This window comes from Bombina bombina, chromosome 4, assembly GCF_027579735.1.
Source record: "Bombina bombina isolate aBomBom1 chromosome 4, aBomBom1.pri, whole genome shotgun sequence".
In the NCBI taxonomy this organism is placed as follows: domain Eukaryota; kingdom Metazoa; phylum Chordata; class Amphibia; order Anura; family Bombinatoridae; genus Bombina; species Bombina bombina.
Window position 1 is genome coordinate 583,038,728 of NC_069502.1, and position 14,729 is coordinate 583,053,456.

At 40.4% G+C, this 14,729-nt stretch overlaps 1 protein-coding gene across 1 annotated transcript in view; it reads right to left on the reverse strand.

The window, feature by feature from the left end:
• Positions 1 to 14,729, reverse strand: part of MMS22L (MMS22 like, DNA repair protein) — an 881,591-nt gene that overhangs the window by 706,324 nt on the left and 160,538 nt on the right. Inside the window, exon 10 of the mRNA XM_053712068.1 lies at positions 14,506 to 14,568. Within this exon, the coding sequence (XP_053568043.1) occupies positions 14,506 to 14,568 (63 nt within the window). The remainder of the gene's footprint in view (positions 1 to 14,505; positions 14,569 to 14,729) is intronic.

The following is a 14,729-nucleotide window of genomic DNA, read 5'->3' on the forward strand; positions in this document are numbered from 1 at the left end:
GGCGGAGTTTTACCCGACTCAACATAGGCAAGATGAATTAAAGATTTCAACCAAGATGCCAAAGAAATGGCAGAAGCTTTCTGGCCTTTTCTAGAACCAGAAAAGATAACAAATAAACTAGAAGTCTTTCGGAAAGACTTAGTAGCTTCAACATAATATTTCAAAGCTCTAACAACATCCAAAGAATGCAATGATTTCTCCTTAGAATTCTTAGGATTAGGACATAATGAAGGAACCACAATTTCTCTACTAATGTTGTTAGAATTCACAACTTTAGGTAAAAATTCAAAAGAAGTTCGCAACACTGCCTTATCCTGATGAAAAATCAGAAAAGGAGACTCACAAGAAAGAGCAGATAATTCAGAAACTCTTCTGGCAGAAGAGATTGCCAAAAGGAACAAAACTTTCCAAGAAAGTAATTTAATGTCCAATGAATGCATAGGTTCAAACGGAGGAGCTTGAAGAGCCCCCAGAACCAAATTCAAACTCCAAGGAGGAGAAATTGACTTAATGACAGGTTTTATACGAACCAAAGCTTGTACAAAACAATGAATATCAGGAAGATTAGCAATCTTTCTGTGAAAAAGAACAGAAAGAGCAGAGATTTGTCCTTTCAAAGAACTTGCAGATAAACCTTTATCTAAACCATCCTGAAGAAACTGTAAAATTCTCAGAATTCTAAAAGAATGCCAAGAAAAATGATGAGAAAGACACCAAGAAATATAAGTCTTCCAGACTCTATAATATATCTCTCTGGATACAGATTTACAAGCCTGTAACATAGTATTAATCACAGAGTCAGAGAAACCTCTTTGACCAAGAATCAAGCGTTCAATCTCCATACCTTTAAATTTAAGGATTTGAGATCCTGATGGAAAAAAGGACCTTGCGACAGAAGGTCTGGTCGTAGCGGAAGAGTCCACGGATGGCAAGAGGCCATCCGGACAAGATCCGCATACCAAAACCTGTGAGGCCATGCCGGAGCTACCAGCAGAACAAACGAGCATTCCTTCAGAATCTTGGAGATTACTCTTGGAAGAAGAACTAGAGGCGGAAAGATATAGGCAGGATGATACTTCCAAGGAAGTGATAATGCATCCACTGCTTCCGCCTGAGGATCCCGGGATCTGGACAGATACCTGGGAAGTTTCTTGTTTAGATGAGACGCCATCAGATCTATTTCTGGAAGCTCCCACATTTGAACAATCTGAAGAAATACCTCTGGGTGAAGAGACCATTCGCCCGGATGCAACGTTTGGCGACTGAGATAATCCGCTTCCCAATTGTCTATACCTGGGATATGAACCGCAGAGATTAGACAGGAGCTGGATTCCGCCCAAACCAGAATTCGAGATACTTCTTTCATAGCCAGAGGACTGTGAGTCCCTCCTTGATGATTGATGTATGCCACAGTAGTGACATTGTCTGTCTGAAAACAAATGAACGATTCTCTCTTCAGAAGAGGCCAAGACTGAAGAGCTCTGAAAATTGCACGGAGTTCCAAAATATTGATCGGTAATCTCACCTCCTGAGATTCCCAAACTCCTTGTGCCATCAGAGATCCCCACACAGCTCCCCAACCTGTGAGACTTGCATCTGTTGAAATTACAGTCCAGGTCGGAAGCACAAAAGAAGCCCCCTGAATTAAACGATGGTGATCAGTCCACCACGTTAGAGAGTGTCGTACAATCGGTTTTAAAGATATTAATTGAGATATCTTTGTGTAATCCTTGCACCATTGATTCAGCATACAGAGCTGAAGAGGTTGCATGTGAAAACGAGCAAAGGGGATCGCGTCCGATGCAGCAGTCATAAGACCTAGAATTTCCATGCATAAGGCTACCGAAGGGAATGATTGTGACTGAAGGTTTCGACAAGCTGAAATCAATTTTAGACGTCTCTTGTCTGTTAAAGACAGAGTCATGGACACTGAATCTATCTGGAAACCCAGAAAGGTTACCCTTGTCTGAGGAATCAATGAACTTTTTGGTGAATTGATCCTCCAACCATGATCTTGAAGAAACAACACAAGTCGATTCGTATGAGATTCTGCTAAATGTAAAGACTGAGAAAGTACCAAGATATCGTCCAAATAAGGAAATACCACAATACCCTGTTCTCTGATTACAGACAGAAGGGCACCGAGAACCTTCGTAAAAATTCTTGGAGCTGTAGCTAGGCCAAACGGCAGAGCCAGAAACTGGTAATGCTTGTCCAGAAAAGAGAATCTCAGGAACTGATAATGATCTGGATGAATCGGAATATGCAGATATGCATCCTGTAAATCTATTGTGGACATATAATGCCCTTGCTGAACAAAAGGCAAGATAGTCCTTACAGTTACCATTTTGAATGTTGGTATCCTTACATAACGATTCAATATTTTTAGATCCAGAACTGGTCTGAAGGAATTCTCCTTCTTTGGTACAATGAAGAGATTTGAATAAAACCCCATCCCCTGTTCCAGAACTGGAACTGGCATAATTACTCCAGCCAACTCTAGATCTGAAACACAATTCAGAAATGCTTGAGCTTTCACTGGATTTACTGGGACACGGGAAAGAAAAAATCTCTTTGCAGGAGGTCTCATCTTGAAACCAATTCTGTACCCTTCTGAAACAATGTTCTGAATCCAAAGATTGTGAACAGAATTGATCCAAATTTCTTTGAAAAAACGTAACCTGCCCCCTACCAGCTGAGCTGGAATGAGGGCCGCACCTTCATGTGGACTTAGAAGCAGGCTTTGCCTTTCTAGAAGGCTTGGATTTATTCCAGACTGGAGATGGTTTCCAAACTGAAACTGCTCCTGAGGATGAAGGATCAGGCTTTTGTTCTTTGTTGAAACGAAAGGAACGAAAACGATTATTAGCCCTGTTTTTACCCTTAGATTTTTTATCCTGTGGTAAAAAAGTTCCTTTCCCACCAGTAACAGTTGAGATAATAGAATCCAACTGAGAACCAAATAATTTGTTACCCTGGAAAGAAATGGAAAGTAGAGTTGATTTAGAAGCCATATCAGCATTCCAAGTTTTAAGCCATAAAGCTCTTCTAGCTAAAATAGCTAGAGACATAAACCTGACATCAACTCTGATAATATTAAAAATGGCATCACAGATAAAATTATTAGCATGCTGAAGAAGAATAATAATATTATGAGAATCATGATCTGTTACTTGTTGCGCTAAAGTCTCCAACCAAAAAGTTGAAGCTGCAGCAACATCAGCCAAAGATATAGCAGGTCTAAGAAGATTACCTGAACACAGATAAGCTTTTCTTAGAAAGGATTCAATTTTCCTATCTAAAGGATCTTTAAACGAAGTACCATCTGACGTAGGAATAGTAGTACGTTTAGCAAGGGTAGAAAAAGCCCCATCGACTTTAGGGATTTTGTCCCAAAATTCTAATCTGTCAGACGGCACAGGATATAATTGCTTAAAACGTTTAGAAGGAGTAAATGAATTACCCAATTTATCCCATTCTCTGGAAATTACTTCAGAAATAGCATTAGGAACAGGAAAAACTTCTGGAATAACCACAGGAGATTTAAATACCTTATCTAAACGTTTAGAATTAGTATCAAGAGGACCAGAATCCTCTATTTCTAAAGCAATTAGTACTTCTTTAAGTAAAGAACGAATAAATTCCATTTTTAATAAATATGAAGATTTATCAGCATCAATCTCTGAGACAGAATCCTCTGAACCAGAAGAGTCATCAGAATCAGAATGATGATGTTCATTTAAAAATTCATCTGTAGAGAGAGAAGTTTTAAAAGATTTTTTATGTTTACTAGAAGGAGAAATAACAGACATAGCCTTCTTGATGGATTCAGAAACAAAATCTCTTATGTTATCAGGAACATTCTGCACCTTAGATGTTGAAGGAACTGCAACAGGCAATGGTACATTACTAAAGGAAATATTATCTGCTTTAAAAAGTTTGTCATGACAATTAATACAAACAACAGCCGGAGGAATAGCTACCAAAAGTTTACAGCAGATACACTTAGCTTTGGTAGTTCCAGCACTAGACAGCGATTTTCCTGAAGTATCTTCTGACTCAGATGCAACGTGAGACATCTTGCAATATGTAAGAGAAAAAACAACATATAAAGCAAAATTGATCAAATTCCTTAAATGACAGTTTCAGGAATGGGAAAAAATGCCAATAAACAAGCTTCTAGTAACCAGAAGCAAAGAAAAAATGAGACTGAAATAATGTGGAGACAAAAGCGACGCCCATATTTTTTGGCGCCAAATAATACGCCCACATTATTTGGCGCCTAAATGTTTTTTGGCGCCAAAAATGACGCCACATCCGGAACGCCGACATTTTTGGCGCAAAAGGACGGCAAAAAAATGACGCAACTTCCGGCGACACGTATGACGCCGGAAACAGAAAAGATTTTTTGCGCCAAAAAAATCCGCGCCAAGAATGACGCAATAAAATGAAGCATTTTCAGCCCCCGCGAACCTAACAGCCCACAGGGAAAAAAAAGTCAAATTTTTAAGGTAAGAAAAAATGATTGATTCAAATGCATTATCCCAAATATGAAACTGACTGTCTGAAAATAAGGAATGTTGAACATTCTGAGTCAAGGCAAATAAATGTTTGAATACATATATTTAGAACTTTATAAATAAAGTGCCCAACCATAGCTTAGAGTGTCACAGAAAATAAGATTTACTTACCCCAGGACACTCATCTACATGTTTGTAGAAAGCCAAACCAGTACTGAAACGAAAATCAGCAGAGGTAATGGTATATAAATAAGAGTATATCGTCGATCTGAAAAGGGAGGTAAGAGATGAATCTCTACGACCGATAACAGAGAACCTATGAAATAGACCCCGTAGAAGGAGATCACTGCATTCAAATAGGCAATACTCTCCTCACATCCCTCTGACATTCACTGCACGCTGAGAGGAAAACCGGGCTCCAACTTGCTGCAGAGCGCATATCAACGTAGAATCTAGCACAAACTTACTTCACCACCTCCATAGGAGGCAAAGTTTGTAAAACTGAATTGTGGGTGTGGTGAGGGGTGTATTTATAGGCATTTTGAGGTTTGGGAAACTTTGCCCCTCCTGGTAGGAATGTATATCCCATACGTCACTAGCTCATGGACTCTTGCTAATTACATGAAAGAAAACAGAATTTATGTTTACCTGATAAATTACTTTCTCCAACGGTGTGTCCGGTCCACGGCGTCATCCTTACTTGTGGGATATTCTCTTCCCCAACAGGAAATGGCAAAGAGCCCAGCAAAGCTGGTCACATGATCCCTCCTAGGCTCCGCCTTCCCCAGTCATTCGACCGACGTAAAGGAGGAATATTTGCATAGGAGAAATCATATGATACCGTGGTGACTGTAGTTAAAGAAAATAAATCATCAGACCTGATTAAAAAAACCAGGGCGGGCCGTGGACCGGACACACCGTTGGAGAAAGTAATTTATCAGGTAAACATAAATTCTGTTTTCTCCAACATAGGTGTGTCCGGTCCACGGCGTCATCCTTACTTGTGGGAACCAATACCAAAGCTTTAGGACACGGATGATGGGAGGGAGCAAATCAGGTCACCTAGATGGAAGGCACCACGGTTTGCAAAACCTTTCTCCCAAAAATAGCCTCAGAAGAAGCAAAAGTATCAAATTTGTAAAATTTGGTAAAAGTGTGCAGTGAAGACCAAGTCGCTGCCTTACATATCTGATCAACAGAAGCCTCGTTCTTAAAGGCCCATGTGGAAGCCACGGCCCTAGTGGAATGAGCTGTGATTCTTTCAGGAGGCTGCCGTCCGGCAGTCTCATAAGCCAATCTGATGATGCTTTTAAGCCAAAAAGATAGAGAGGTAGAAGTTGCTTTTTGACCTCTCCTTTTACCAGAATAAACAACAAACAAGGAAGATGTTTGTCTGAAATCCTTTGTAGCATCTAAATAGAATTTTAGAGCACGGACAACGTCCAAATTGTGTAACAAACGTTCCTTCTATGAAACTGGATTCGGACACAAAGAAGGTACAACTATCTCCTGGTTAATATTTTTGTTGGAAACAACCTTCGGAAGAAAACCAGGCTCAGTACGTAAAAACCACCTTATCTGCATGGACCAGATAGGGCGGAGAACACTGCAGAGCAGATAACTCAGAAACTCTTCTAGCAGAAGAAATTGCAACCTAAAACAAAACTTTCCAAGATAATAACTTAATATCTATGGAATGTAAGGGTTCAAACGGAACCCCTTGAAGAACTGAAAGAATTAGATTAAGACTCCAGGGAAGAGTCAAAGGTCTGTAAACAGGCTTGATTCTAACCAGAGCCTGAACAAACGCTTAAACGTCTGGCACAGCTGCCAGCCTTTTGTGAAGTAAAACAGATAAAGCAGAGATCTGTCCCTTCAGAGAACTCGCAGAAAATCCTTTCTCCAAACCTTCTTGTAGAAAGGAAAGAATCTTAGGAATTTTTATCTTGTTCCATGGGAATCCTTTAGATTCACACCAACAGATATATTTTTTCCATATATTATGGTAAATTTTTCTAGTTACAGGCTTTCTAGCCTGAATAAGAGTATCTATTACAGAATCTGAAAACCCACGCTTTGATAAAATCAAGCGTTCAAACTCCAAGCAGTCAGTTGGAGGAAAACCAGATTCGGATGTTCGAATGGACCCTGAATAAGAAGGTCCTGTCTCAAAGGTAGCTTCCATGGTGGAGCCGATGACACATTCACCAGGTCTGCATACCAAGTCCTGCGTGGCCACACAGGAACTATCAAGGTCACCGAAGCCCTCTCCAGATTGATCCTGGCTACCAGCCTGGGAATGAGAGGAAACGGTGGGAATACATAAGCTAGGTTGAAGATCCAAGGTGCTACTATTGTATCCAATAGAGTCGCCTTGGGATCCCTGGATTTGGACCCGTAACAAGGGACCATGAAGTTCTGACGAGAGGCCATCAGAACCAAGTCTGGAATGCCCCATAATTGAGTTATTTGGGCAAAGATTTCCAGATGGAGTTCCCACTCCCCCGGATGCTCCTCCATCGCCAGGGAACTCCTTGTTACCCCCTGATGGTTGATATATGTAACAGTCGTCATGATGACTGATTGAAACCTTATGAATTTGGCCTTTGCTAGTCGAGGCCAAGCCTTGAGAGCATTGAATATCGCTCTCAGTTCCATTATGTTTATCGGGAGAAGAGAGTCTTCCCGAAACCATAGACCCTGAGTTTTCAGGGGTTCCCAGACCGCGCCCCAGCCCACCAGACTGGCGTCGGTCGTGACAATGACCTATTCTGGTCTGCGGAAGCTCATTCCCTGTGACAGGTTGTCCAGGGTCAGCCACCAACGGAGTGAATCTCTGGTTATTTGATCTACTTGTATCGTCGGAGACAAGTCTGTATAATCCCCATTCCACAGTCTGAGCATGCCCAGGTGCAATGGACTTAGATGAATTCGTGCAAAAGGAACTATGTCCATTGCCGCAACCATCAACCCTATTACTTCCATGGACTGCGCTATGGAAGGAAGAAGAACAGAATGAAGTACCTGACAAGAGCTTAGAAGTTTTGATTTTCTGGCCTCTGTCAGAAAAACCTTCATTTCTAAGGAAACTATTATTGTTCCCAAGAAGGGAACTCTTGTTGACGGGGACAGAGAACTTTTTTCTATGTTCACTTTCCACCTGTGAGATCTGAGAAAGGCTAGGACAATGTCCGTATGAGCCCTTGCTTTTGACAGAGACGACACTTGAATCAGGAGGTCGTCCAAGTAAAGTACTACTGCAATGTCCCTTGGTCTTAGCACCGCTAGAAGGGACCCTAGTACCCTTGTGAAAATCCTTGGAGCAGTGGCTAATCCGAATGGAAGTGCCACAGGTAATGCTTGTCCAGAAAGGCGAACCTTAGGAACCGAAAATGTTCCTTGTGGATAGGAATACGTAGGTACGCATCCTTTAAGTCCACCGTGGTCATGAATTGACCTTCCTGGATGGTAGGAAGGATCGTTCGAATGGTTTCCATTTTGAATGATGAAACCCTTAGAAACTTGTTTAGAATCTTGAGATCTAAAATAGGTCTGAATGTTCCCTCTTTTTGGGAATTATGAACAGGTTGGAGTAAAAACCCATCCCTTGTTCTCCTAATGGAACAGGATGAATCACTCCCATGCTTGACAGGTCTTCTACACAGTGTAAGAATGCCTGTTCGAAGATAATTGAGACCCGTGGAACCTTCCCCTTGGGAGTAGTTCCCTGAATTCCAGGAGATAACCTTGAGAAACTATTTCTAGCGCCCAAGGATCCTGAACATCTCTTGCCCCAGCCTGAGCAAAGAGAGAAAGTCTGCCCCCCACCAGATCCTTCCCAGATCGGGGGCCAACACTTCATGCTGTTTTGGTAGCAGTGGCAGGTGACTTGGCCTGCTTACCCTTGTTCCAGCCTTGCATCGGCCTCCAGGCTGGCTTGGTTTGAGAAGTATTACCCTCTTGCTTAGAGGGTGTAGAATTTGAGGCTGGTCCGTTTCTGCAAAAGGGACGAAAATTTGGCTTCTTTTTAGCCTTAAAAGACCTATCCAGAGGAAGGGCGTGGCCCTTTCCCCCAGTGATGCCTGAAATAATCTCTTTCAAGTCAGGGCCAAACAGTGTTTTACCCTTGAAAGGGATGTTAAGCAAAAGCGCTCTGCGCGCCACGATAGCAAACCCTGAATTATTCGCCGCTAATCTAGCTAATTGCAAAGCGGCATCTAAAATAAAAAAGAGTTAGCCAATTTAAGAGCTTGAACTCTGTCCAAAACCTCCTCGTACGAAGATTCTTTATTAAGCGACTTTTCTAGTTCTTCGAACCAGAAACACGCAGCTGTAGTGACAGGAACAATGCATGAAATTGGTTGTAGAAGGTAACCTTGCTGAATAAACATCTTTTTAAGCAAACCCTCTAACCTTTAATCCATAGGATCTTGAAAGCACAACTATCTTCTATAGGAATAGAAGTGCGTTTGTTTAGAGTAGAAACCGCCCCCTCGACCTTGGGGACTGTATGCTATAAGTCCTTTCTGGGGTCGACCATAGGAACTAATTTCTTAAATATAGGGGGAGGACAAAAGGTATGCCGGGCCTTTCCCACTCCTTATTTACTATGTCCGCCACCCGCTTGGGTATAGGAAAAACATCGGGGGGCACCGGAACCTCTAGGAACTTGTCCATCTTACCTAATTTCTCTGGAATGACCAAATTGTCACAATCATCCAGAGTAGATAATACCTCCTTAAGTAGTGCGTGGAGATGTTGAAATTTAAATTTAAAAGTTACAATATCAGGTTCTGCTTGTTGAGAAATTTTCCCTGAATCTGAAATTTCTCCCTCAGACAAAACCTCCCTCCTGGCCCCTTCAGATAGGTGTGAGGGTATGTCAGAACCATTATCATCAGCGTCCTCATGCTCTTCAGTGTTTAAAACAGAGCAATCACGCTTTCTCTGATAAGTAGGCATTTTGGAAAAAAATGCATGCAATAGAATTATCCATTACAGCCATTAATTTGTATGGTAATAAGTATTGGCGCACTAGATGTACTAGGGGCCTCTTGTGTGGGCAAAACTGGTGTAGACACAGAAGGGGATGATGCAGTACCATGCTTACTCCCCTCATTAGAGGAATCATCTTGGGCAATATCATATCTATGGCATTATTATCCCTACTTTGTTTGGACATTATGACACAAATATATCACATATATTTAAATGGGGAGACACATTGGCTTTCATACATATAGAACATCGTTATCTGATGGTTCAGACATGTTAAACAGGCTTAAACTTGTCAACAAAGCACAAAAAACGTTTTACAATAAAACCGTTACTGTCCCTTTAAATTTTAAACTGAACACACTTTATTACTGAATATGTGAAAAAGTATGAAGGAATTGTTCAAATTTCACCAAAATTTCACCACAGTAACTTAAAGCCTTAAAAGTATTGCACACCAAATTTGAAAGCTTTAACCCTTAAAATAACGGAACCGGAGCCGTTTTTACAATTAACCCCTATACAGTCCCAGGTATCTGCTTTGCTGAGACCCAACCAAGCCCAGAGGGGAATACGATACCAAATGATGCCTTCTATAAGCTTTTTCAGTGGTTCTTAGCTCCTCACACATGCATCTGCATGCCATGCTTTCCAAAAACAACTGTGCATTAAAGGCGCGAAAATGAGGCTCTGTCTATGACTAGAAAAGGCCCCCAGTGAAAAAGGTGTCCAATACAGTGCCTGCCGTTTTTATTAAAACAATCCCCAAGATTTAACAACTATTAAAAGTAATAATCTGCCAAATATACTTAGTAAAGTAATCGTTTTAGCCCAGAAAAATGTCTACCAGTTTTTTAAGCCCTAATGAAGCCCTTTATTCTTTTACTTAAACTAAGAAAATGGCTTACCGGTTCCCATAGGGAAAATGACAGCTTCCAGCATTACCAAGTCTTGTTAGAAATGTGTCATACCTCAAGCAGCAAAAGTCTGCTCACTGTTTCCCCCAACTGAAGTTAATTCCTCTCAACAGTCCTGTGTGGAAACAGCCATCGATTTTAGTAACGGTTGCTAAAATCATTTTCCTCTTACAAACAGAAATCTTCATCTCTTTCCTGTTTCAGAGTAAATAGTACATACCAGCACTATTTTAAAATAACAAACTCTTGATTGAAGAATAAAAACTACATTTAAACACCAAAAAACTCTAAGCCATCTCCGTGGAGATGTTGCCTGTACAACGGCAAAGAGAATGACTGGGGAAGGCGGAGCCTAGGAGGGATCATGTGACCAGCTTTGCTGGGCTCTTTGCCATTTCCTGTTGGGGAAGAGAATATCCCACAAGTAAGGATGACGCCGTGGACCGGACACACCTATGTTGGAGAAATGATAATATGTCCAAAGTTGGTGTAAAAATCAAAAAGGTGAAAAAATGTAAAAAAATATAAAAAATATATTAAAAAAATATTTTTTGAAAAGATGAAAAAATGAATAAAAATATATTAAAAATATATGAGTTGTGATCAGCAACCCATATGGAAGGAATATAATATATGTGATAGTGAATAATTCTCGTGAGGTGTACACCTAAAAAGTGTGTATAAAAATGTGTGTATATAAAAGGGTGTGGTAAAAAATGTGTCATAAAAAATGTGTCATAAAAAAGGATTCAAAATCCTGGTGAAATAAATAAAGTCCAAATTGCTCCAAAAAAATGTGTATATAATTCCAAGTATTCCAAATGTGAGTGTAGAAAGTGCTGGGTTGATGTTCCTCTTCTTAAAAGGTTATCAAATGTAATGGGATATCCTCCTGTACCTAAAAAAGTGTACAGAAAATAGACATAGTGCAATAAAATCACTTTAGAATGACAACAACAGTATTCTACTCACCAGATATATTCTGAGCTGCAATACCAGTGTATAGCCAACGCGTTTCGGTCCTCAGGGACCTTTCTCAAGACTGGAGCAATTTGGACTTATTTATTTCACCAGGATTTTGAATCCTTTTTTATGACACATTTTTTATGACACCTTTGTTCCAGGTCTGGTTAGGTCTCCAGACCGTCTTGGACTGAGCAAAAGTTTCCTCTTGTTTTGCATTAGAGGAAGTTGATGCCGCACTTGCCTTGAAGTTTCGAAAGGCACGAAAATTAGACTGTTTGGCCCTTGATTTGGACCTATCCTGAGGAAGGGCATGACCTTTTCCTCCAGTGATATCAGCAATAATCTCCTTCAAACCAGGCCCGAATAGGGTCTGCCCCTTGAAGGGAATGTTAAGCAGCTTAGACTTTGAAGTAACGTCAGCTGACCATGATTTAAGCCATATCGCTCTGCGTGCCTGGATAGCAAAACCAGAATTCTTAGCCGTTAGTTTAGTCAAGTGAACAATGGCATCAGAAACAAAAGAATTGGCTAGCTTAAGTGCTCTAAGCTTGTCAAGTATGTCATCCAATGGAGTTCCTACCTGTAAAGCCTCTTCCAGAGACTCAAACCAGAACGCCGCAGCAGCAGTGACAGGAGCAATACATGCAAGGGGCTGTAGGATAAAACCTTGTTGAATAAACATTTTCTTAAGGTAACCCTCTAACTTTTATCCATTGGATCTAAGAAAGCACAACTGTCCTCGACAGGGATAGTAGTATGCTTTGCTAGAGTAGAAACTGCTCCCTCCACCTTAGGAACTGTCTGCCATAAGTCCCGTGTGGTGGCGTCTATTGGAAACATTTTTCTAAAAATAGGAGGGGAAGAGAACGGCACACCTGGTCTATCCCATTCCTTAGTAATAATTTCTGAAAACCTTTTAGGTACTGGAAAAACATCAGTGCACACCGGCACTGCATAGTATTTATCCAGTCTACACAATTTCTCTGGCACTGCAATTGTATCACAGTCATTCAGAGCAGCTAAAACCTCGCTGAGTAACACGCGGAGGTGTTCAAGCTTAAATTTAAATGTAGAAATATCAGAATCAGGTTGCATCATCTTCCCTGAGTCAGAAACATCACCCACAGAAAGAAGCTCTCCCTCTTCAGCTTCTGCATATTGTGAGGCACTATCAGACATAGCTCTTAAAGCGTCAGTATGCTCTGTATTTCGTCTAACTCCAGAGCTATCTCGCTTTCCTCTAAATTCAGGCAGTCTGGCTAATACCGCTGACAGTGTATTATCCATGACTGCCGCCATGTCTTGTAAAGTAAACGCTATGGGCGCCCTAGATGTACTTGGCGCCATTTGAGCGTGAGTCCCTTTAGCGGGAGTCAAAGGATCTGACACGTGGGGAGAGTTAGTCGGCATAACTTCCCCCTCGTCAGATTCCTCTGGTGATAAATTTTTTAAAGACAGAATATGATCTTTATTGCTTAAAGTGAAATCAGTACATTTGGTACACATTCTAAGAGGGGCTTCCACCATGGCTTTTAAACATAATGAACAAGGAGTTTCCTCTATGTCAGACATGTTTGTACAGACTAGCAATGAGACCAGCAAGCTTGGAAAACACTTTAAATCAAGTTAACAAGCAAAAAATAAAAACGGTACTGTGCCTTTAAGAGAAACAAATTTTGTCAGAATTTGAAAAACAGTGAAAAAAGGCAGTAAATCAAACAAAATTTTTACAGTGTGTATAATAAGCTAACAGAGCATTGCACCCACTTGCAAATGGATGATTAACCCCTTAGTTCAAAAAATGGATCAAAAAAACGATATAGATGTTTTTAACAGACACACCAAACTGCCACAGCCTTGCTGTGGGCCTACCTTCCCCAACAAACGATTTTGGAAAGCCTCTGAGCTCTTTAGAGATGTCCTATAGCATTCATGGGACTCCTGGAGGAAGCTGGATGTCTCAGTCTAATTTTTACTGCGCAAAAAAGCGCTACATTAGGCCCCTCCCACTCATAGTAACACAGTGGAAAGCCTCAGGAAACTGTTTCTAGGCAAATTTAAGCCAGCCATGTGTAAAAAAGTTTTATCACCAAAGTATATATAAAAACGTTTAAACATGCCAGCAAACGTTTTATATTGTAAATATAAAAGAGTATTACCTCAGAAAGTAAGCATGATACCAGTCATTATTAAATCACTGTATTCAGGCTTACCTTACATAAATTTGGTATCAGCAGCATTTTTCTAGCATTCACATCTTCTAGAAAATAATTTTAACTGCACATACCTCAGTAGCAGGATAACCTGCACGCCATTCCCCCGCTGAAGTTGCCTCTCTCTTCAGTCATGAGTGAGAACAGCAATGGATCTTAGTTACAACCTGCTAAGATCATAGAAATCACAGGCAGATTCTTCTATTTTTCTGCCTGGGAAAAAATAGTACAACTCCGGTACCATTTAAAAATAACAAACTTTTGATTGAAGCAAGATAACAGCTACATTTCACCACTTTCCTCCATGCTTGTTGAGAGTTGAAAGAGAATGACTGGATATGGCAGTTAGGGGAGGAGCTATAAAGCAGCTCTGCTGTGAGTGATCCTTTTGCAACTTCCTGTTTGGAAGGAGAATATCCCACAAGTAATGGATGATCCGTGGACTGGATACACCTTACAAGAGAAATAATCATTACAATAAATAGAACTTCAACCAACAATATGCAAGTTCATGGTGCCTGAAACATGCTTGCTAAAACAAGATGCACTATACCTGTTGTGGGCTGATATTGTCAAACAAGTATTATATTCTGTAGTCTTGTGTCAGAGTCAGTAAGTGTGATAGATAAAGCCAGTGTTTCGGTATTGTATTATTCTATCATGTTTACCTACATGGTAGCAGAAATAGACCACGGAGCATTAAAACAAACCTCTAGAGTAAGCATGGTAAATAATGCTACACAAAACTAATGTAATTCAGATTAAGAACCACATGTTTTGTTGAATTAATTAAAAAATAATTAAATAAATATAGGTTAAAATAACTGAATCCTGTGACAAACTTTATTGCATAGTAAATGTGGGAAATACATATAGTTGCACAACGGGTCCTACCTGCACATTGCTGGATTTCTTCAGGAGTTCTTCAACGAATTTCCAGTTTGACTCTATCTGGATCTGTAAAACAATAACAGCAACTACTTGGACTGTACAATTCAACCACTTCCTTGCAGATTTCCATTACTCAATTGATGAATCCAGTAATTCTCAGAAATTATATCTTGAGTAAAGAGCACCCCCCAAAAAAAATGTTGATATGATTATAATAATCATTGCTT